Source organism: Hyla sarda, chromosome 5 (genome assembly GCF_029499605.1).
Source record: "Hyla sarda isolate aHylSar1 chromosome 5, aHylSar1.hap1, whole genome shotgun sequence".
NCBI classification, from domain to species: domain Eukaryota; kingdom Metazoa; phylum Chordata; class Amphibia; order Anura; family Hylidae; genus Hyla; species Hyla sarda.
In genome coordinates this window covers 36,958,157-36,983,005 of record NC_079193.1, presented here as the reverse complement: position 1 = coordinate 36,983,005, position 24,849 = coordinate 36,958,157, and the positions used below count along the sequence as shown (strand labels likewise).

Here is a 24,849-nt window from a genome sequence, read left to right as displayed (position 1 = left end):
TAAGCCCTTCCTTGCCATGCCGCTCACATAGCATTTTGCAAAGCCATTAGTAACTGCTTCTTCCTTTACATGCCATCTATAGTAGTTTCCGGTAAATCATTCCCCGACACAGTGCAGGCTGTTCAGTCAGTTAATTTTAACCAAAACTATGACATGGACATAGTAGTAAGGTGCTGTGATGTGATGGCCAGAGAAGTAAGGGAGTAAGTAACTGCATGTGTGAACAAATGGAAAACCACCTAGCTCTAGTCGTGCCCCTGAAATGGAGATAATAAGAAATAGCTGTGCACAATCATGGGAACTTTCAGGGACTCAATAACGGTTGTGAAAGTACTAAAATAACATTGTCCCCACACTGAAGGGTTCATGTAAAAACCAGAAAAGGTTTTGAAAAATATCTCTAGAAATTAAAGGGATGCTTAATTTTTTTTGTGTTACAGTAAAAAAAAATATATTGCACCTTTAAAGTGGTGGTAGGCTTGTTCTGTACATAAAATGGTACAAAACCTCCCAAAATCCATTTGTAATGTGACAGGGCAAAACACCAAGGGAAAAAGGGGACCCTTTTTTAGGGCACTAGATTTGATAAGATATTTTAATGTATGTAGAAAAGGACTACAGGGTGAAGTAAATCCCAAGGAATCAATGATACTGTTAGTATACTAATTAGTGGGAATGCTCACAAACGAAATGTCCTTATTGTCCATCTATTGAGTTATATATAGTGCTAACCCTATTACAATATTACTGATGGTCACCACTAGGTACCTCCCCACACAATCTAATTTGGAAGTTAGGTTGTGGTATTTACAATTTTATATTTAAGATTTAAGGGAACTTATCAGTTTTATGCTGCCCAAACTGTAGGCAGCGTAAAACTGGTGCAGGCATCGCAATCCCAGCATTTTAGAGTACGGTAACCATGATGTAAAAATGCAGCTGGAACCCAGGTAAGTTGTCGTGCCTGGCTTAAGTGAGGCATCTATCCCTATAGACTGCTAGGAAGAGACGCTTCCTTCTTGCTACTGGGAAAGCAGCTGCTGGGGCCCGCCACGTTGACTAGTTACCTGGGTCCCGGCTAGGACTACTATGATTACTCTGAAATGCCTGAGCATCTGAGAGTAATTCAGTGTCCTTGGATAATGATTCCTGCGATAGTTTTATGCTGCCCACAGTTTCCACTGTGTAAGAAAGTGGGAACTGCATTGTGATTGGTTAGTCAAAAGTTAACAATGACCGTTTTTGTAGACTGGACAGTTTTTCAGAAAAAATTAGTTTGTAACAGCCTATTGTGCCTAAAAAAATAATTGCACATGACAACTCACTTTATGGGGGCTTTTCTAAAGTCTTGATCTATGAACCTATAGCCGGACAAATAAGACGACACAGGACATACCTGTATGCCTTTGCAATTTGCAAACCATACCTGTAGGCCCTGGAGGGTTTAGTGTCCATGAAGCAAGCTGAGGAGCTGCACTCGCTTCATAGGCATTAAAAAGTACCTGTCACCAAATAAACTTTTATAAACCAACTCAGACTATGTTCCATAGCTACTCCTAACACTCCTCCAGCCCTTAAAAAAAAAGCTTTAAAAAACTCTGTATTTCGCAGTTCTTCTTTCTCCCAGCAGAAGAAAGTGGGTGTTTCCCAACAGGCATGACATCACTGAAGTCTGCTGTGGGACCACTTCCGCCCTCACATTGTTGCAGTTCTGTGATGAATAGAGGGTCTTAAAGGGGTACTCCTGTGGAAAACTTTTTTTTTTTTTTTTTTTTAAATCAACTGGTGCCAGAAAGTTAAACAGATTTGTAAATTACTTCTATTAAAAAATCTTAACCCATGCAGTACTTTTTAGGGGCTATATACTACAGAGGAAATGCTTATATTTTTTTAGATTTCTCTGATGTCATGACCACAGTGCTCTCTGCTGACCTCTGCTGTCCATTTTTGGAACTGTCCAGAGAAGGAGAAAATCCCCATAGCAAACATATGCTGCTCTAGACAGTTCCTAAAATGGACAGCAGAGGTCAGCAGAGAGCACTGTGGTCATGACATCAGAGAAAGCTAAAAAGAAAAGCATTTCCTCTGTAGTATATAGCCCCTAAAAAGTACTGGAAGGATTAAGATTTTTTAATAGAAGTAATTTACAAATCTGTTTAACTTTCTGGCACCAGTTGATTTAAAAATAAAAGTATTCCACGGGAGTACCCCTTTAACTCTGTGCATCTTTCAGTGAGGCTCTATGCAGCTTTCAGTGAGGCTCTATGCATGTTTCAGTGATGCTTTGTGCAGCTTTCAGTGAGGCTCTGTGCAGCTGTAAATTAAGCTCAGTGCAGAGAAGCACTTACTGAGTTTGGTCTCCTGCCAGGTCGGTGGGAGACCAAACTCACTGTATTAATTGTGGCAGGGAAAAGAACAGCCACCTAGTGGCCATTTTTTCTATTACATTTTAAACATACGTATGGTGATAATTTTAAAAGCAAGTGAATGGGAAAGTGTCTGCTAATTACACAAGGTACTCCATTTTAAAAGTTTTATTTGGTGACAGGTAGGGATGTCCCGATACTGGTATCAGTATCGGGCAGATACTAGCCATTTGCATGGTATCGGGGACTCGTTTAATGTCCCCGATACCATGCCCGATACCTGGTGTCGCTCTGCTGCCCCGTTCTTCCATCCTCCCGTTCGCATGATAGTGTTCCATGGAGGAGCATGTGACACTCACGTCACTCCGCCTCCTCCCCTGCGCCCAGCGTAACGCTACAGAGGAAGCAGAGTGACGTGTATGTCACATGCTCCTCCATAGGACGCCATGATGCGGACCGGAGGACAGGAGAACGCGGCAGCACCAGCACCTGACCTGAGGAAGTTAGCTGTCTGCAAAGAGGGGGCTGCTACAAATGTCTAAAGGGGGGTCCCTGCTGCTCTCTAAAGGGGGGGCCCTGCTGCTGTCTAAAGGGGGGGGGGCCTGCTGCTGTCTAAAGGGGGGGGGCCCTGCTGCTCTCTAAAGGGGGGGCCCTGCTGCTGTCTAAAGGGGGGGGGCCTGCTGCTGTCTAAATGGGGGGGGCCCTGCTGCTGTCTAAAGGGGGGCCCTGCTGCTGTCTAAAGGGGGGGGGGCCCTGCTGCTGTCTAAAGGGGGGGGGGGCCTGCTGCTGTCTAAAGGGGGGGGGGCTGCTGCTGTCTAAATGGGGGGCCCTGCTGCTGTCTAAATGGGGGGCCCTGCTGCTGTCTAAAGGGGGGGGGGCCTGCTGCTGTCTAAAGGGGGGGGCCTGCTGCTGTCTAAAGGGGGGGCCTGCTGCTGTCTAAATGGGGGGGGGGCTGCTGCTCTCTAACGGGGGAGGCCTGCTGCTTTCTAAAGGGGGGGCTGCTGCTTTCTAAAGGGGGGGCTGCTGCTGTCTAAAGGGGGGGGCCCTGCTGCTGTCTAAAGGGGGGGTCCTGCTGCTGTCTAAAGGGGGGGAGACTGCTGCTGTCTAAAGGGGGGGGGCTGCTGCTGTCTAAACGGGGGGGGGGGGCCTGCTGCTGTCTAAACGGGGGGGGGGGACCCTTCTGCTGTCTAAAGGGGGGGTCCCTGCTGCTCTCTAAAGGGGGGCCCTGCTGCTGTCTAAAGGGGGGGCCCTGCTGCTGTCTAAAGGGGGGGGGGCCCTGCTGCTGTCTAAAGGGGGGGCCCTGCTGCTGTCTAAGGGGTGGGGCCCTGCTGCTGTCTAAAGGGGGGGGCTGCTGCTCTCTAAAGGGGGGCCTGCTGCTTTCTAAAGGGGGGGGCTGCTGCTGTCTAAAGGGGGGCCCTGCTGCTGTCTAAACGGGGGGGGGGGGGGGCTGCTGCTGTCTAAATGGGGGGCCCTGCTGCTGTCTAAAGGGGGGGGGCCTGCTGCTGTCTAAAGGGGGGGGGGGCTGCTGCTGTCTAAAGGGGGGGGGCCTGCTGCTGTCTAAAGGGGGGGCCTGCTGCTGTCTAAAGGGGGGGCCTGCTGCTGTCTAAATGGGGGGGGGGGCCTGCTGCTCTCTAACGGGGGAGGCCTGCTGCTTTCTAAAGGGGGGGCTGCTGCTGTCTAAAGGGGGGGGGCCCTGCTGCTGTCTAAAGGGGGGGCCCTGCTGCTGTCTAAAGGGGGGGAGACTGCTGCTGTCTAAAGGGGGGGGCCTGCTGCTGTCTAAAGGGGGGGGGGCCTGCTGCTGTCTAAACGGGGGGGGGGGGCCTGCTGCTGTCTAAACGGGGGGGGGGGCCTGCTGCTGTCTAAACGGGGGGGGGGGGGGCTGCTGCTGTCTAAATCGGGGGGGGGGGGGGGGGCCTGCTGCTGTCTAAAGGGGGGGCCCTGCTGCTGTTTAAATGGGGACCCACTGTCTAAAGGGGGGCTGTGGTCTACAGGGGGGCTGCTACTTATGTCTACAGGTGGGCTGCAGTCTACAGGTGGGCTGCTACTAATGACTGCCGGGGGGCTGCTGCTAATGTCTGCAAGGAGATACTACCTACTATTAAAGACAATCTTACAGTAGAGTCACCTGCACTAACTCGAATCTATAGGTAGATCGTGCAGGTGACCCGGTTTCTACCGCTGCTCACCATGTGGTCATTGGTCTCACCGCCGGAGGACTTCCACAGCTCTTCACCTCCATAATGTTTTCAATGTGTGAGGAGACATACTGCACTGCAGGGGCTGGTGGTGTATAGACTACAGGGAATAAATATGATACTGGAGATGATTTCTATGTGTGAGGGGGGACTCCTGAATGACATGCTGGGAGTTGTAGTCCCTGTTATGTTTGTGTATGCCAGTGTTTCCCAACCAGGGAATGCTAGTAGTAGTAGTTTTGCAACATCTGGAGGCACCCTGGTAGGGAAACACTGGTGTAACATGATGTGCATGCTGAATAGGCTAGATAAAGTGTTTCCCAACCAGTGTGCCTCCAGCTGTTGCAAATCTACAACTCCCAGCATGCCCAAAGTCTGTCAGGGCATGCTGGAAGTTGTAGTTTTGCAACAGCTGGAGGCACACTGGTTTGGAAACGCTAGCATTAACACGCATAACAAGGACTAAAACTCCCAGCATGTCATTCAGGAGTCCCCCCCTCACACATATAAATCATCCCCAGTATGATATTTATTCCCCTGCAGTCTATACATTCCCAGCCCGTTATGTCTCCTTCACACACGTCCTCTCTCCCTCCCTCCATGCAAACTTGAAACCTCCCCATGATAAGTTAGGTCCTATGTAGACAGAGCTGGGGAGGGGGGGGGGGAGCTGTGTACGTCCTCATTCTCCCCCTCACACATCTGGCTTACAGCACTGCACCCACGTGACCAGGCTCAAGCAGGACTGCTGTGATTGGCTCAGTGTGTGAGTGCTGTGATTGGTTCAGTGTGTGAGTGCTGTGATTGGTTCAGTGTGTGAGTGCTGTGATTGGTTCAGTGTGTGAGTGCTGTGATTGGTTCAGTGTGTGAGTGCTGTGATTGGTTCAGTGTGTGAGTGCTGTGATTGGTTCAGTGTGTGAGTGCTGTGATTGGTTCAGTGTGTGAGTGCTGTGATTGGTTCAGTGTGTGAGTGCTGTGATTGGTGAGCACTCACATATTGAGACCTATGAGGAAAGGAATGACGAGCTGACCACAGGCTGTAGAAGAAGTGTAGGTCGAGATGCTGGATTATGCTGCTTCCTGTCTAGAGAGAAATCACTGAAAAAGGTACTTTCCGTTCAAGATGGGTTATGTGAGTATATTACAAAGTTATATAACTTTTTAAACTGTTGCTAACTGTATAGAATTTTTCACCATTGGACTACTCCTTTAAAAAAATCACTGTAATTTCATATTTCCCGCCGGGTCCCTTGACACAGGACCTGGTGGGAAGTTTGAATTTACAGTAAAGTCAGCTGCACCGTGGTAAGGAGCCCGGGCTGACATAACACTTCAGCCGCCCCTGCCATCTCTCAGCGTGTACCGCAGTGCTGAGGAATGGCAGGGACTGCGCCTACACATCTCCCTGCCCGGCTGCGGGAGTCCCGGGCGGCTGCAGAGTGATGCCAGCCCGGGCTCCTTTTAACATCTAACGGAGGCACAGAGTTTTTAGTCTCTATTGTAAGATCAAATTTCCCGCAGGGTCCTGTGATTGGCTGCTTGGTCACCCAGCGGGAAATAAGAAATTACAGTAGGGGGATATAGAAACTCTGCGGCGCTGAGATATGTTAAAAGGAGCCCAGGGCTGGCATCACTCTGCAGCCGCCCGGGCTCCATCTGATTCTATCCCTACTACTCTAACTTGCTTTACATCCCCCTTTGTCTCCCACCCGACCGCGCCACACATCTCCCACCCGCTACCTGCTTACTGTATGGGCATGCTGGGAGTTGTAGTCTTGTAGCGGGTGGGAGATGTGTGGCGTGGTCGGGTGGGAGACAAGGAGGATGTAAAGCAGTGTCCCTGTCATTAACCCCCTTAAGGACCGAGCGTTTTTCCGCTTTCACACTTTCATTTTTTCCTCCTTACCGTTTTAAAAAGCATAAACCTTTCAGTTTTGCACCTAAAAATCCATAGAATGGTTTATTTTTTGCGCCACCAATTCTACTTTGTAATGACATTAGTCATTTTACCCAAAAATGTAAAAATTTTTTGTGCAACTAAATTGAATAAAAAATGCCATTTTGAAACTTTTGGGGGCTTTTGTTTCTACGCAGTAAATTTTTGGGGAAAAAATGACACCTTATCTTTGTACTCAAGGTCCATACAATTAAAATGATCCCCTACTTATATAGGTTGGATTTTGTCTTACTTTTGGAAAAAATCATAAATACATACACGAAAATTAATATGTTTAAAATTGTCATCTTCTGACCCCTATAACTTTTCCGTGTACTGAGCAGTATGAGGGCTCATTTTTGGCGCCGTGATCTAAACTTTTTAGCGGTACCATTTTTGTATTGATCAGACTTTTTGATCGCTTTTTATTCATTTTTTTCATGATATAAAAAGTGACCAAACATACGTTATTTTGGACTTTGGAATTTTTTTGCACATACGCCATTGACCGTGCGGTTTAATTAACTATATATTTTTATAGTTCGGACATTTACACACGCGGCGATACCACATGTTTATTTTTATTTACACTTTTTTTTTAAACTGGAAAACGGGGGGGGGGGTGATTCAAACTTTTATTAAGGGAGGGGTTAAATAATGTTTATTAACTATTTTTTTTCCACTACTTTTTTTTTTTTTTTTGCAATGTTATAGCCCCCATAGGGGACTATAACATGCATTACCTTGATTTCTCATACTGTTCAATGCTATGCCATAGCATAGCATAGCATTGATCTGTGTTTCTACTGCTTGACTGCACCTGCTTGGATCTCAGGCACAGAGCAGTTCTTTTTGCGATTGGACGCCCTGCAAGCAGTCCGGGACGTCGCTATTTGTTTACTTTTGTTATAGACGTGGCCATCAAGTTTGATCGCCACGTCTAAAGGGTTAATGTCGGACATCAGCCCGATCAGCAATGTCCGGAATTAGCCGTGGGTCCCGGTTGCTTATAGCAACTGAGACCCACCAGGTATGATGCGCGCTCACCTGCTGAGCGCGCGTCATACCTCGGGAGCCGCAGATGGACGTTAATGAATGTCCATTTGCGGCAAGGGGTTAAGTTAGGGTAGCGGGGATAGAATCAGACAGAGCCCGGGCTCCTTTTGTACAGTTGTTATATCATATTTCCCACAGGAGCTGTGATCACAGCTGCCAGCTGGAAATATAAAAATTTGCTCTCCAAAGCCGTTTTGTAAGGCAGGTCCGGGCTGACTTACATTTTCGCTGTTTTTGAGGGCTTGCGACTTTTTGTGCGACTTTTGCACTTGATAAAGCCCTGACCACTGCAAAGTGAAAAAAAAAAATTTCTTTCGTAGGCTCTTTTGTAGCTTTTTACTTACAGCCAAAAGTCATACACAAAGTTGCTTAGGTGCTAATGCGACTTTTTGTGCGACTTTTGTAAGCAAAAAAAAAAGCTCTAAATCCCTTGATAAATGTCCCCCATAATCTTTATGATCCTGCACAATAAACGGCTTAAAAAAAATACCAAATTGACCTACAGAATAAAGAGAACATATCATTTTACCATAAAGTTCACTGCGTAGAAACAATACACCCAAAAAGTTTGTTTTTTCTGTACATTTTATGGTAAAATGAAAGATGTCATTACAAAGAATTTAAGAGTTATGGCTCTTAAAGGGCACCTGACAGCTGGGTTATCCACACTAACCTGAATGTATAGGTAGTGTGGGTGACCCTGTCCCCAATGCTTCTTACCTGGTGAAAATTAGTGCAGCCGTTCAGGACATATTAATCTTGTTGCTAATATGAAAATTTCTTCTTAAGTTCACTGCTGCTGTATGTGTAATGCTTTCTCCCAACAGCTCCTATGATAACCTTGCTTCCTTTGGCTGATAACCCCGCCTTACTCAGCAGGTCTGTGTAGAGGGCGGAGTTATCAACAGAGTGGGAGAAAGCAGAAGCTGCCTTCAGGACACATAAGAATAAAACATCATATTTGTCAAAAGATGATTATCTTCTGAACTGATTTTTACCTATATATTCAGGTTAGTGTGGGTGACCCTGCTGTTAGTTTTCCTTTTAAGAGGCCAGGAAGAAAAAATGAATATGAGCTGTGTCCTTAAATGGGCACTCTCATCAAAACAAATTTTTGCTATTGCACTCCTTATGGTAAATAAAAAAAAATCTTTCTAATATACTTTGTTAAAAAAATGTTTTTTTGTTGTTTTCAATGTTTTATTTGCGTTTAAAAAAGCTGCCACTAGGTGTCCCCCTACTTGTCCAGAGCACATTTCCCCATCTTTTGCACAGACTTTGGACTCTTGCTGGCCTGACACAAGTCCAAACTCAGGAAATGCTGATGAGGGAGGTGCAGCCTTATTGAATCAGAGCTCATCTCACACAGTGAACTGCTCTGGGCTGTGTGTGGCAGAGTGAGGGAGGAAGTTCTCCCCTGTATGGCTTCAGATGATGTCACGCCTGCTGGGGAACGCCCCTTACCAGTTTGTTAATCTGACTGAGCAGAAAATACAGAGCAATATCAGGTTAGAAAACTAACAAATAGGGAGGATTAAAAAGTTAACAAGATCATGAGAGGTACTCTTTAATGGGTTAAAGGGTATGTCACATTCACCATAGTTTGCTTACTTATACGCTAGTGTATATACATAGTTGCATGTTCTCAAACAAAGTTATCACAACCAAAATGGAAACCTTAATTTTTTTTTTAACATTTTTGGGTTTTAAGTTTTTCTGTTAAATCAGTGTTAAGTTAATGTTTTTCGTTTTTGTTTAGTTTTTTTTTCAAGTTTAGATGTGTAAGTGCTGTGATAAATAAACCTTTTGAGGCAGATATCTGGCAGAGCTGAGCATGTCGTGTTTGATTTTTTTGACCACCCCTGTTGGCTGGGATTTAGTGGCTGCATTCTGGGGGCGTTCTTTCACATTCCTGTGTCATGAAAAGCTTCTCTATAGCAGTGCAGCGTATTCCAGCTCTGTGCAGCAGCGATGGCTCATTAGACTTGCTTCATACTGAATGCGCACACTGGCTGCTTCTTTTTTCCCCACTCCACATGTCCTTAACAATGCAAAAGAATCCTGCCTTGCTCCTTTTCTGAGCCTGTGGGTCACATTGTTGATCCCTGTGTAAAAAGGGAAAATGGGGAGAGAAAAAAAAAAACACAGTTCACCCTAATGTCTACGTGAATGCCATCTTTAAAATGAGAACAGGTTTATACAGTCCTATCCATTTACGTTTTCCATATGTTTTGACAGTCAATAAGCACAGGCTGCTCTGTAGTTGTGTACCTTCTGTGGTTTAAATTTTAATTAAATTAATACATTTAATTAATTGTATTTATTTTTTATTTTTATAAAGCTTTTCTTTGCCAGTTTTTTGCTCAAACACCATAACAAAATTCATCTACCATGCTATAAATTAATTTAATTTAAAAATTATCTTCCACCTTAGGTTAATGTTGCATCCACAAAAAATTAACAAACAAAAAGCTATCTGACCAGTTAGGCTTATTTTGAGATCCTGGATCAGAAATCTTAATCAAGTTGAAGGAAATTCTACTTTACCTTTATGAGAATGGGGTTTCTGTGCTTAAATAAATGGGGTTTCTGCGCTTAAGTGAATGGGGTTTCTGCGAGGGACATTCATGTTCTTTAGAATATTTCTGCACTGAAAAAAAATCTGCTCCAAAAGGTTGCATTCAACTTGTTCCTGTGGCTTAGCCCCATGAAGCGGTGCCAATCCACTTACTGAACTATGGCACAATGAACAATGGTCATGCCAGAATAACATTGTAACATTTCAAAAATTGTCAAATATTTTATCTCCGGAATGGAGAGAGGAGGGGTGAGCCGCTGCTACACTCCTTTTGAGGGTGGCATATCTCTGAGATTAAAAAGATCAGGCAGATTAGCACGGCATGTGAATGGTCGCATGGTCCGGAGCTCTGCTGGGCATCCTGGGTATCTGGCCTAAAATATCTCCATATCTGCTACCTACTTCTTCCTGAAGGTGTCGGGAACATCACAGTGTCAGGATGGCCGGGCGGAGGCGCAACACCAGAACACAGCGGATGCAGGAGGATGGTGAGGCCGAGATGCTGAGGGAGCCGGCACCAACTTGTGTGGAGGTGGCGGGAGTTGCGGAGCGCCTGCAGCACTTCGCTTGAGTTACTGATCAGCCGGAGCGGGCCCGGCGGACGATTGGAGGGAAGAGAAGAATGATGTGGCTGACAGGCTGGCCGGGGCCCTGGTCTCTTCTGCACATGCGGCCACCTCCACTGTGATGAGCGGGACTGAGCGCCATGTAACTGCAGGTCAGTCTTGGGCTATCCCCCTGCATACTGGATCATCCTCTGCCTATACTGGTGACTCCTCTACTACTGCTGCCCTCTTTTCTACAGACCCCACTGAGCCTCACCCTGATGTCTTATATGCTGGGGCAGTGAAAGCTGTGACTGCACAAATTCCTGTTACCATTAACCCCTCCTCTGCTTGTGTGGTGTCTGCTGCTTTAGGTGCCTCCATCTGCTGCTGCTGAGCCTACCCTGGAAGATATTTTTTTGGTTGTCTCCAAGGGCAACACTGATGTTAAAATGGTGCTAGGAGGGTTGCTTGAGGACATTAACCTTATCCACCATAATATACAAAAGGTTTCCAAGAGGATTAGTGCAGTTAAGGAAAGAGTGGGTGATCTGGAGGATCAAGTTCCTCCACTCGAGAAATGTGCATTGTGTGATTACTAATTTGACTGTACTAGCCGCTAAATCTGATGATATGGAAAAACACCTGCGGCGGAACAATGTGTGCCTGGTGGGCGTCCCTGAAAGGGCCAAGGGTCTTGACCCCGGGGAGTACTTTGAGCATTGGCTCCTTATTACGTTTGGAAAGAGACTTTGACACCTCTCTTCGCTGTTGAGCATGCCCATAGGGTGCCGACTCGTCCTTTTCCTCCTGGAGCCCTGCACAGAGCTGTCCTCATTCGTATTCTGCAGTTTAATCTCTTAAAGGGGTATTCCCGTGGAAAACTTTTTTTTTTTTTTTTTTTATAAATCAACTGGTGCCAGAAAGTTAAACAGATTTGTAAATCACTTCTATTAAAAAATCTTAATCCTTCCAGTACTTTTTAGGGGCTGTATACTAAAGAGAAATCCAAAAAAGAAATGCATTTCCTCTGATGTCATGACCACAGTGCTCTCTGCTGACCTCTGCTGTCCATTTTAGGAACTGTCAAGAGCAGGAGAAAATCCCTATAGCAAACATATGCTGCTCAGGACAGTTCCTAAAATGGACAGCAGAGGTCAGCAGAAAGCACTGTGGTCATGAAATCAGAGGAAATGCATTTCTTTTTTGGATTTCTCTTTAGTATACAGCCCCTAAAAAGTACTGGAAGGATTAAGATTTTTTAATAGAAGTGATTTACAAATCTGTTTAACTTTCTGGCACTAGTTGATTTAAAAAAAAAAAAAAAAAGTGTTCCACAGGAGTACCCCTTTAAGGACGCTGGGTGTACCTGTGCGCCCGGTCCCGGTGTTTAAAATGGGGTCACGCCGTGACACCGCATCACACCGGTTCGGTCCAGGCTACTATTAATAGCCGGAACGCTGGGCCAACACAACGATCGGTGCCGTGCACTATTAACCCTTCAGACACAGCGATCAAAGTTGATAGTTGAAACTTGAAAATGAAAGTAAACGCTTCCAGGCACTCTATGTTCCCCCCATACTCGAGCGTTGCCTTGCGCAGAATGGTATCTTATTTGTCCTCTTTGCCTGATGCACCGCTCTTGGTGGTTTGGGATTTCAATAATCTTCTACATCCGACACTTGATAGCTTTGGTGACCGCGGACCTCCCATGACTCCTTCTACAATGGGTTTGGCTAGGTTTGTGGAGGAGGTGGGGTGGGCGGACCTTTGGAGAAGCAATACTATTGTTACTCTCATGGTACGCTATCATGCATTGATCTTGCACTGGGCAAGGGGGTGATCTTTCCCCTGGTCAAATCGGTGGAGTATCTTCCCCATAGTCTTTCTGATCACTCCCCTATTTTTGTACATCTCACCTTGAATTCTCATCCTAGGTTGCAGGGTTCTCTGTGGCTACTGACCCCCTTTTGGTTTCAGGTCTCCTCTGTGTGCCTTATGCTCAAGACTAATGTGGAAGCCTTTCTCGAGATCAATGCGGGAACTGCCTCGGTGGGCACAGTGTGGGATTCTTTGAAGGCGTATATGAGGGGTGTCTTTATCAGAGATATTACGACCTGTAAATTTAAGAATAGGGCGATTCAGGCCTCACTACAGCAGCAAGTGCTCCTATTGGAAAAAAAGGTTTTTGCGTGACCCTTCTGACCTAGCTAGAGATAATTGGCAGTCCATGCAAGTCCATTTATTACAGATGGTGGACAACAAGCGCTTCTTTCAACAGCAGCACTACTTTGAGAGTGGTGAGAGCATGGGTTGCCTGCTGGCTTGTACTATTAGACCCCAGTGGGGATACGCCTCTATTTCTTGTCTCTGTGATGGTGCCGGGAATGGTGTCCAGGAGGATGCAGACTTCTTGAATGTATTGGTTTCCTTCTATGAGGAGATGTATTCTTCCAAGCTGCCACATGATCTGACTATCGCAGACCCAGAGGGATCTCCTGGATGAACCCATTCTCTTGAGGAATTAGAGGTTGCGTTGGGGGCCTTACCTAATGAGAAGTCTCTGGGTGATTGATGGGCTTCCCAATGAGTATCTTAAAGGGTACCTTTCGTCAAAAAAACTTTTGATACATCATAGATTAATGTATGCAGAATAACTTTCCAATTACATATTATTAAAAAAAATGCTTCTTTCTATAAAATTTTCCACTTTGAAAAAAATGACCACTAGGGGTCTCCTTACCAGTCCTGGCCGCAAGCCCTTTTTATAGATTTCAGACTCATGCTGGAGTTCTAAATCTCAGACTGCAGCCGGGACACAGACAAGCTCAGCACTGCTCCCTGCCTGTCAATCAGACAGGAAGGAGCCAGCACTGTGCTCATAGCACAGCAGGGCATAATCCTGGCTCTGCCTTACTGCATGCCCTCATTCATTTTACTTTTTGAGTATGAGTACTAAATGAACTGTATTGTTTCTAAGATGATTCTTTTTGTTTAATGTGCTGTGAAGGATGGACACTGGGATGTAGGGGGGGGGTTCTGTGTGGGTCGGATGGGTTTTCTGGGTTTATGTTTTTCTTTGTTTTTGTATTATGTATGTTTTATAAAATGTTTAATAAAAATTTCTGATTAAAAAAAATAAAAAATCTGGCAGTTAAAACATGCCTGAAATTACTTTCCCCTGACATGGTGAATCGGGGTAGAGTTGCGAGGCCTCCCCGATTCTTATACACCTTTAAACAATTGGCGAGTCGTGCCGAACTCGTAAGGTTTTTCCAACTTTATTTGATGCTTGTTTCTAGCCTTTAGACTAGGTTCACACTACGGAATTTCCGCCTGCAATTCCGCTTTGAAATTGCAGGCAGAAATTCCTCTTGCTAAAATGTATAGTGTAGTGAATGGGTTTCCGTTCACAAATTCACACTTCGGAATTTGTGAACTGAAAATCCACTTAGATATTTCTGCCTGAAGAAGGGCGTTGCTCATTCTTCAGGCGGAAATACTCGCGGAACACATTGCAGTCTATTGGAGACAGTCCTAGCGCTGGCCGCACACGGAGATTCCGCAGCGTGTACCTAGCCTTACAGCAAATTCTGATTCATCACTTCTTTGATTGCCAAATAAATGTCACAATTGCAGGAAAGGCAAATAAAATGTTAAATGTGTCCAAAAAATCCTTTAAAAAAAAAAGAGGTTTTAGTTTATTCATCCTTCAGTAATTTATCTTCTTTTGTATTTTTTTAGGGTAAATTCACACACAACAAATTTTGTTGCAGACATTTTTTTAAATTATTTGTTCTACAACAAAATCAGATGCATGTAACCAAATTAAATATTTATCTTGTATTGTACTGTTACTTTATTTCATGTATTGCCAGCTTTAGGCTGGTTTTATACACATATGTATTTCCATGGCATTTTTGGTTTGGTTTTCGGTCTTAAAAGTTGTCATATATGCTATGGCTAAATGTTGGTTTGTAGGGCTTTTGTGACATTTTCTGAAGCGCAGTATGCGTTGGCTATGTTTTTTAAGCCATTGGCTTTTCTGTAAGACTTTAAAAAAATTGGGGGCACAAGATAAGTCTTGAGCCACATGACATAAAATAGAAGCAAAAAAAATGTAGCTGTATTTCAAGGCAGAAACCCTTCTGAAATACGCATCTTTTACGTGTGCATTTTAGAGGCTTTTTTTTTTATGTGCAAGTGTTTTTCAAAGTTTTTAATAGACGCATATTTTGTGTGTGTAGTAGGAGCATTTTGTAGTGCTCCAATTGATTTCAGTGGGAACATCGTATTCATAAAAAAGCACAAAGAATGGACATGTCTCTTCTTTCTTTATATAAGTGATGCTGCGTATTTCCAATTTTAATAGTTGGGGCACCTATTGAGGACAATTTACGGTAGGTTGAGCTTGGCCTAAATCAAAGACACCACCAAAAACATTTTGTATAAAACAAAACAAAATGAAACAAAATAAACACTGCACACCTGGTGAAGACCTTACAATCTAATTTGTAGATAAGGCTATTTGTAATGTCTATTTTATTTATTTATATATTTTATTTGATTTTTTATATATATATATATATATATATATTTCATGTAATTGAAAATTTTGAATCCGTGTTTGTGTAAATGGTTGTAAAGAACCTTCCTAGTGGCAAAGGTCCTCTGGGGATACACTGTGGGGAGCTCTGACTGCTGCTCTGTTGCCTCAAATAGGACATACAATACAGACAACCCCTTTATTATCCTGTATTGTTTTTGATACATCCCAGTGCATTAAATCAGCCTTTGTAGAGTTTTTTTTTACCCAGCATACCTTATTTTGTACATTACTAGGCTAGTGATTTTTTTTTTTTTTTTTTAGCCCTCTGTTCTAAAAGTGGGTTTTAATGGAAGCTATCTTCTTAAAATGGACAGTTGTGCGAGCCATGATGTTCATTGATAGTAAAATCAATGGGGAATTGATTGTAAGGATTAATCCTCCGAGACTTTTGCAGACATTGTTGAGTAAAGTGCTCTCTTAAGCATCTAATGCATCAAATGTATACCACATTAACCCCCGCGTGGCCAGGATGCATTTTAAAACCCAGACAAATGTAACCGACCCTGAACCATCCTTTTGCAAAGGAACTTTTTTTGTTCTTTTTTGCTCATGTTTGTTTTCTCCCTTTTTTTCTATTTATCTGCCAACCTGCAATTAATTTTCTTTTTCTACCCTAAAAACATTTAGAATTGAAATGCATAAAAATCCGTTTTTTTTCTTTTGTTTTTTTACTCTCTCCTCTTGCTCTTTGTGGCTCTCTCCTCCCTCTCTGACTCTCTCCAAATAACACTAGGTATCAATTTAATAATAAGTATGGAAGTAGCAACTGCATTTGTTGGTTTTAAATTGATTTACATGTCAAGACTGGCAGTTTAGCAGCTGCGCTATTATTCCTGGATTGGTCAATTTACTTGAGAAAAACCTACTACGGAGTCCTAGTGACCTGCATGACAATATAGGCCCGATTTCTATTCCTGTAATTAGGCTTGCCACTAACTCGGAATATTTTTAATTAAAATATTTTGGTCAATGTGTTGCTGCAAATTAGGCCTTTCAAAGCCGATTTTAATTCTTGGCAGAGTGTGATCAGAATCCCCAATGACTGCTGCTGAATTTAAGGTTAACAGGTTGTGTGTCCTTAGAAAAAAAAATTGTTGGCTGACTCTCTAACCTTTTATTGATAAACCTGCAATTCAGGGGCCTGGATGATTGTGCTGTGTTTGAGCTATTTAGGCAAATACTGATCATATGTAAAACAAGTTTTTCTTTTTGCTTGTTAGAATTTTTTGTTTAATACATAGGCCTTCATAGCCCTTTCCTGCACTGAGATATAAGGGCTCGTTAACACCACTGCTGCACTTGGTACCGTGGTAGGGTCCATTCAGCGCCAAAAAATAAACCAAATTGACCCTTTTCACAATGGACACCGCCTGGTCCTAACGGATCGCGTTGACTTGAATGGGGTCTATTGCGTGTCTGGCATTTTAAATGGGGGGGAGCAGAAATAAATAATTCATGCAGTATTTTTTTTCAACTCCCGTCCTTTAATCGGGTTAAGCAATAGAGAAGAGCCCTGCATTGGGACGGAGATCCCTAGGGTCCTGCGGTATCCAATAAAAAACTTGCGGACGGTAATGAGGTTATTGCGGGAGTGAGCAGTCACAGAACATACAGCGGGCCCCGAACTCTTAAATGCCACATGGGGCTGATAAAATGGCACAAGGGGGTGATGAAATGGTGCAAAAGGGTGATGAAATGCCATGGGGAGGTAATGAAATGGCATGGTGGGTACTATCTCTAAAAGCTGTGACAAAATGTTTGCAGGAGCAGGCGGGATTGGACACACATTGAGCGGGTGTAATTGGACACATGATGTGGGAGAATGCGGGAGTGAAACACACACCTTGCAGGAGCGGGTGGTAATGGTCAAAAATCCAGCGGGAATGGGATTAAGAAAACAGTCTTGTGCAGGGCTCTACAATAGAGCTCCCTTTAGCAGAGCCCAGCGACATTCACACTACGAAATTCTGGATCCCAGACTTCGCCGAAAGAATAAACATGTTCATTCTTTTGTCGGAGAACGCCTGGAAATGCATTGCCGTCTATGAAGACAGCAATGCATTTCCAAACGGTCTCTCCATAGACGTTCATGTATTTTTCCACGCCAGCTACAGATGGAACCTTTCGGCTGGAGATTCAGTGTGAACGAGCCCTAAATGTGTCCATTGAGTTACATTAACTTGATAGAGACTAAAGTAATGCTCTTTTTGACCTCCCATCAGTCTAGTAAGAGTCAGTGTGCAAAAAAAAAAAAAAAAGTATGAAATGGTGTGAAAAAAAAAAAAACACAAAAAAAACTACTTGTCCAAGGGTCTAAAACGGAGCACAATCTACTTGTCCTGGTACATAAAATAATTCCAACCAAAATAGTATGTAAATAAGGTCTTTATTAATAGAAACTTAATAGGCAGACCAGTATGTTACCCCATTTGGTGGATTGGGCCCCTGATAAGTCGGCCGGCCCCATTAAGTATGTAGTCCCCCCTTCAGGAAGGTATGTCCCCTCATCAGGTAGGCAGGTAGGGCTCCCCTAGTAAGTAAATAATGCCCCAGATAGATAGGTCTCCCCCAAGTTGGTAGGAAGGGTGGGCTGCCTCAGTAGGCAGACAGAGCCCCAGATAGATATGTCCCCCAATAGGTAGAGCTCCCCCATATGTAGACAGGTCTGCAGATACATATGACCCCCATCAGGTAGGGTTCTACAGTAGGTAAAAAGGCACCCAGATAGATATGACCTCCATCAGGTAGGGCTCCACAACTGGTAGTCAGACCCCCAGATACATATATCCCCCATCAGGTAGGGCTCCCCAGTAGGTACACAGGCCCCCAGACAGATATGACCCCCATCAGGTAGGGCTCCCCAGTAGGTATACGGGCCCCCAGACAGATATGAACCCCATCAGGTAGGGCTCCCAAGTAGGTAGACCAGCCCCCAGATAGATATGACTCCCATCACTGGTGGGCGTCATATCCATCTGGGGGCCTGTCTACCTACTGGAGAGCCCTACCTGATGATTAGGTGGGGCTTTCCAGTAGGTAGAAAGGCCCCCAAATAGATATGACCCCTGGCAGGTAGGGCTCCCATTTAAACAATTATACCCCCTAAGTTTCAACCAGGGTGCCTTCAGCTGTTGCAAAATTACAACTCCCAGCATGCCCGGACAGCCGAAGGCTGTCCAGGCATGCTGAGAGTTGTAGTTTTGCAACAGCTGGAGGCACCATGGTTGGGAAGCACTGCCCTAAGTAGATAGGTTATCCCCTAGTGGTAGGCAGGTCCTCCCTTATATAGTAAGTAGCCAAGTTTGAGTAACTCGCTGCTACTTGCATCTCCCTGTTCCCTGCAGGGACTTCCTGGCGGAGGTGCGCGCAGTGAGTGATGTCATCGAACGCGCCTCGCAGGACGTCAGTGTCCCGTCGGCATGTGAGATGACGTCACTCATCGCGCGCACCTCCGCCAGGAAGGCTCACTATAGGCTGCAGCATACAGCTGCGGTGTATAGCAGTTTAGTGACAGGGCAAGACAGTCTTTCCCTGCCATATGGGAATTCTTCCGGCATTTAGTGCTGCTTGCCCGAAGCAGGACTAAATGCCTGACGAATTCACCTGCCCGGTGCCCGGAACTGCATGTCTCGGGCGATACAATTCTCACATCCCTGAGTGTACTAGTCAATGGGAACCTATGGGTGACAGATGCACCAAATGCATCATATTAACATACATTACGTAATGTAGTGTTAACAAGTAAAATATATGCAGAGATATTGAAAATGCTAAAGCAGTGTTTTCCAAACAGTATGTCTCCTGCTGTTGCAAAACTGCCATTCCCAGCATGCCCAGACAGCCTTTTGCTGGGAGTTGTAGTTTTGCAACAGCTAGAGACACGCTGTTTGAAAAACACTGCGCTAAAGATTACATACTAAACTGAATATAGATTAAACTATTGTGCGCTTCACAATCAATATCTCGTATATCTTTTGTAAATAAAAAATTCCTTATATTTGTGCTTGGCTCTAGTCGGGGTTCGGTGGTACTTGGAGTAGGTCAGGGAAGCTTGGCATTTACTTATAATGACACAGAAGCATTTTCTTCACCTCGTAGGTGAGAGTGATTATAATAATCTTTGACAATTGGGAGGCTTCCTCCTGCAATTACAGCGTTCCCGCTCCTGACTGGGTTCTTTAAGGTCTAAAAGCATTTGGAAGGTAACATTTCAGCAATTTAAAGGACTATGCTATACCACGTAAAAACTTACTGGTGTCTCTAACGTATCACCTATTATATGAAAAGGTGTGCTTAAGCAGAGCAGAGGCTCAGGCAATATGGCTGCCCGCCCCCCCCCCCCCCACATACACACACACAATAATGTTCAAAAATTAAATAGAAAATAAAATGGAATCAAAAAATCTAAACAGAATATTAAAGAAAAATATTCTGTAATATGCTTCAGTAACTGGCTCTAAGGCTTGGTTCACACTGCAGAATTTTCAAGCGTAACCAGCTCGCTTGCCATTTTTTTCGTCCAGAAATTCCTCAGTGTCAGCCAAGCCTAATTAAATATTTTTCCTGATATTCACCTTGAAGCGAGAAATGGTATTTCCTCCAAATTAAAGGTTGTCCAGGATCAGAAAAGTTCTGCACCACTCCTGTTAAAAAATGAAGTGGCATTTTTCAAATCCTGCACAACCCCTTTAATGCAAATTAGCTGTCTATCAGAAGGAGAAAAATGCCTCTCTAATGCCACCTTTAAGTAGCTAAGCTAAAACGGGGAAAGAAGGTTGTTATTATTATTTTATTTTTTTCTTTAAAATTTTTGGAGGAGGTTGACAATAGCGACAGGAAGTGCAGCAGGAGGGAGGGTGACAGAAGGTGCTGTAGGAGAAAGGGTGATGAGAGGGTGACTGGAGGTGCAGAAACAGGCTTGGGGCTGGCTGTCAGCACTGAAAGTGGCAGCAGAGTTATTACAAGCGCCACCTGGGTAGGTAGGTAGGTAGGTAGGGAGGGAGGACACAAAGAGACTGGGGCCAGGACACACCCTCCGCTATTCTGCCACCACTGGTGTCATGGAGCTCCGGTCCCTGCTGCACAGCATTTCTGGGTTTGAGGATGAGACATCGTAGGCCCATTCAGCCAGGACACTGATCTGGCCATTAATTTACTAAATGGGCCTTTAAAATCACATCCCTGAACCTGGAAGTTGTGTGCAGCAGGGACCTGACCTTCATGACACTGTTTGTTGTGGGGAAGCAAGGAAGGTAAGTATTGGTTTTTGGGTTTGTTTTCTTTTAACCACCTCTCTGCGCAATAAAAAAAAAAAAACTGAAAAATAATTGCTGCCCAGATTACCCCTTTATCACAAAGATAGATTCTGTACACACTAAGGGTACGTTCACACGTACAGTATACTGTGCAGGATTTGGTGCACAGGATTTTCTGCTGCAGATCTCAATGTAAACTAAATAACTGAGCACAGCTTTTAATCTGCAGTTACAAATCCTGCGCAACAAATCTGTGCAGGATCCTTTATGTGTGAATAGACCCTGTGGGGGGAGATTTATAAAAACCTGTCCAGAGGAAAAGTTGCTTAGTTGCCCATAGCAATCAATCAGATCGCTTCTTTTATTTTTGAAAAGGCCTCTGAAAAATGTGAGAAGAGATCTGATTGGTTGCTATGGGCAACTCAGCTATTTTCCTCTGGACAGGTTTTGATCAATCTCCCCCACGGGGTATGTTTACACTGGGTAATTTGAGCGGAAATTCCTCGCGCGGAGTTGTGCGTCGGAAAATCGAATTGTGAACATCACCATTTGTGTGAATGGGTCTTCCACAGACCCATAAAACTTTGGAGGCTGATTTGTTTTATTTAAATTTTACAAAATTTTTTTTTATATTTTTTTAAAATGAATTTCCAGTATATAATTAACAAAAAAAAAATCAGTTTTGTGTTAAAGAGGCACCTCACATAATAAAGATCCATGACATTTCAGAGGGCACCATGCAGTCTCTGTGCTCATAGCTTTGCTGCGTATATGAGGCCTTATTGTAGATAAATACTGGATCTTTCTAAATTCCGTAAATGAGTAAATTAGATTACACTGTAATGTTCAGTGAGAATTCACAGCAATTCCTCCTATTTAGATGTGATTAACACGCTCTTCTTTCCTGGCATTATTGATGTTTATTTCCTGGCTCTACACTGAAAGCTGCCAATGGTTTTGTTGTTGTAGGTACGATGATATCCTGGTTAATGGCCTCCCGGATTGGCGGCAGCCTGTGTTCTATTACAGGCGGGTGAGGAAGATGAGCAATGCCGAGCTAGCATTGCTCCTGTTCATTATTTTCACAGTGGGCCATTATGCTGTGGTTTGGTCCATCTACCTGGAGAAGCAGCTGGTGAGTATTCATAGGAAATGGGAATTAAAAAGAAATCATTATTTCTAGCTGTCTCTCCATTTTATTACATTAAGGGGGATCTATCACCGAAAAATGTTTTGTTATGTGCCTTTTGTCATGGGGTTCCTTGGCACACAGAGCTAGACTTGGATTTTTTTGTTCCTTTATCCTTGAATTTTTTTAATCATTTTTTTAAGTATATTTTTTATTAATTTTGTGACACTTTTTTCTTCTTTTTAGTGTATGGAAAGAAACATGCGGTACATTGAATACTTTGTAGGGTTTTTAGACTGGAACATAGAGAAATACTTGTGTAGCATGGTACCTATCACAAGAGTGTCACTTGACGAAAATCACATGACAAATCAGTCTTGCGTTTTCGGTCCCTGAATTTACAGTTGATTTTTAAGGAATATTATAGATTTTTTAGAGGCTGTTTAGGACCCCCTTCCTCCCATTAGCCAAAATGGAGAACTGCTGTAAAGCAGTGGCTCCTGGTTTGGCTAAATGGAGCTGCCCATATATTTTATATGGTCAGTAATTCACACACCTATATAGGTCATGTAAAAGCAAGCTTAAAGGGGTACTCCGGCGCTTAGACATCTTATCCCTTGCAATATTTTTAATAAATTTGTTTTCTTAATGTAAAATGAGGCAACTTTCTAAAGTCTTTATTAAACAATGTTTTACCATTCAGCGCCTGCAGCATGTGTAAGGCTGGGTTCACACTACGTTTTCTCCCATACGGGAGCGCATACGGCAGGGGGGAGCTAAAACCTCGCGCTCCCGTATGCCACCGTATGCGCTCCCGTATGTCATTCATTGCAATGAGCCTGCCGGAGTGAAACGTTCGGTCCGGTCGGCTCATTTTTGCGCCGTATGCGCTTTTACAACCGGACCTAAAACCGTGGGTGACCACAGTTTTAGGTCCGGTTGTAAAAGCGCATACGGCGCAAAAATGAGCCGACCGGACCGAACGTTTCACTCCGGTCGGCTCATTGAAATGAATGACATACGGGAGCGCATAGAAAGGTATACGGGATCGCGAGGTTTTAGCTCCCCCCTGCCGTATGCGCTCCCGTATAGGAGAAAACGTAGTGTGAACCCACCCTAAGGCTAGGAATACATATGCATATTTTTTTTTTATATATATTGTTCTGCTCTGTTAAAGGAACCTAGCAATAAAGAATGTATGTACCATGCCGGACACCATTATATGCCAACATAATTTAATGGGATCTGTCCGATTTTTGCCATGATGCTTGGCAAAATGCTATTCTATTTTGTTTGACATTAGTGAAATTAGTGACATTGGCTCCTACCTAACATGGCAGTATGCAGAATCACATAGACTGTGTACAAGTGCAGAGAGAAAGCAGAGCACCCACAGCAAAATCTACAGTCCTGAACACACCGACCACACATCCAAAATGTATTAGGGTCTATTCACATGGCAGAATCTCCACTAGTGGAATTCCGCCTCAAATTAAAGCTAATAGACTTCTATGGGACTCCGCACTCACATTCAGGAGTGCGGAATCCCCATAGAAGTCTATGGGATTTAAGTTGAGGTGGAATTCCGCAAGTGGAAATTCTGCCATGTGAATAGACCCTTACAGACAGAAGAGACATTTCCGTGATAAGAATCTGAACCTAGCTGAAAACTGCATATCAGTAAGCCAGAAATCTAAATTCGCCAGGTCATGAAGAGGTTAATGTTCTGAAAAGCTGTTTTACACACATCAGTTATCATTACATTTCATACATTTATTTCCTATAGTTCACCTTTACATTTTTGCCTTTTTTTTTATACAGTGGGTCAAAAAAGTATTGTCAGCCACCAATTGTGCAGGTTCTCCCACTTAAAAAGATGAGAGGCCTATAATTTTCATCATAGGTATACCTCAACTATGAGAGACATAATGAGAAAAAAAATCCATAAAATCACATTGTCTGATTTTTTAAGAATTTATGAGCAAATTATGGTGGAAAATAAGTATTTGGTCACCTACAAACAAGAAAGATTTCTGGCTCTCACAGACCTGTAACTTCTTCTTTAAGAGCCTCCTCTGTCCTCCACTCGTTACCTGTATTAAGGTCACCTGTTTGAACTTGTCATCAGTATAAAAGACACCTGTCCACAACCTCAAACAGTCACACTCCAAACTCCACTATGGCCAAGACCTAAGAGCTGTCGAAGGACACCAGAAACAAAATTGTAGACCTGCACCAGGCTGAGACGACTAAATCTGCAATAGACAAGCAGCTTGAGTGTGAAGAAATAAACTGTGGGAGCAATTATTAGAAAGTGGAAGACATACAAGACCACTGATAATCTCCCACAATCTAGGGCTCCACACAAGATCTCACTCCGTAGTGTCAAAATAATCACAAGAACGTGAGCATAAATCCCAGAACCAGACGGGGTAACCTAGTGAATGACCTGCAGAGAGCTGGGACCAAAGTAACAAAGGCTACCATCAGTAACACACTACACCGACCGGGTCTCAAATCATGCAGTGCCAGACGTGTTCCCCTGCTTAAGCCAGTACATGTCCGGGCCCTTCTGAAGTTTGCTAGAGAGCATTTGGATGATCCAGAAGAGTATTGGGAGAATGTCATATGGTCATATGAAACCAAAGTAGAACTTTTTGGTAAAAACTCAACTCGTCATGTTTGGAAACATCTTGCTTTGGGGCTATTTTTCTGCTAAGGGACCAGGACGAGTGATCCGTGTAAACGAAAGAATGAATGGGGCTTTGTATCGTGAGATTTTGAGTGAAAACCTCCTTACACCAGCAAGCGCATTGAAGATGAAACGTGGCTGGGTCTTTCAGCATGACAATGATCCCAAACACCGCCTGGCCAATGAAGGAGTGGCGTTGTAAGAAGCATTTAAAGGTCCTGGAGTGGCTAGCCAGTCTCCAGATCTCAACCCCTTAGAAAACCTTTGGAGGAAGTTGAAAGTCCATGTTGCCCAGCGACAGCCCCAAAACATCACTGCTCTAGAGGAGATCTGCATGGAGGAATTGGCCAAAATACCAGCAACAGTGTGTGAAAACCTTGTGAAGACTTACAGAAAATGTTTGACCGCTGTCATTGCCAACAAAGGGTATATAACAAAGTATTCAGATGAACTTTTATTATTGACCAAATACTTATTTTCCACCATAA

At 43.9% G+C, this 24,849-nt stretch overlaps 1 protein-coding gene across 1 annotated transcript in view; it reads left to right on the top strand.

The window, feature by feature from the left end:
• DNAJC1 (DnaJ heat shock protein family (Hsp40) member C1) overlaps window positions 1-24,849 on the top strand; it is a 141,066-nt gene that overhangs the window by 33,953 nt on the left and 82,264 nt on the right. The window contains exon 4 of the mRNA XM_056519272.1: window positions 21,510-21,675. Within this exon, the coding sequence (XP_056375247.1) occupies window positions 21,510-21,675 (166 nt within the window). The remainder of the gene's footprint in view (window positions 1-21,509; window positions 21,676-24,849) is intronic.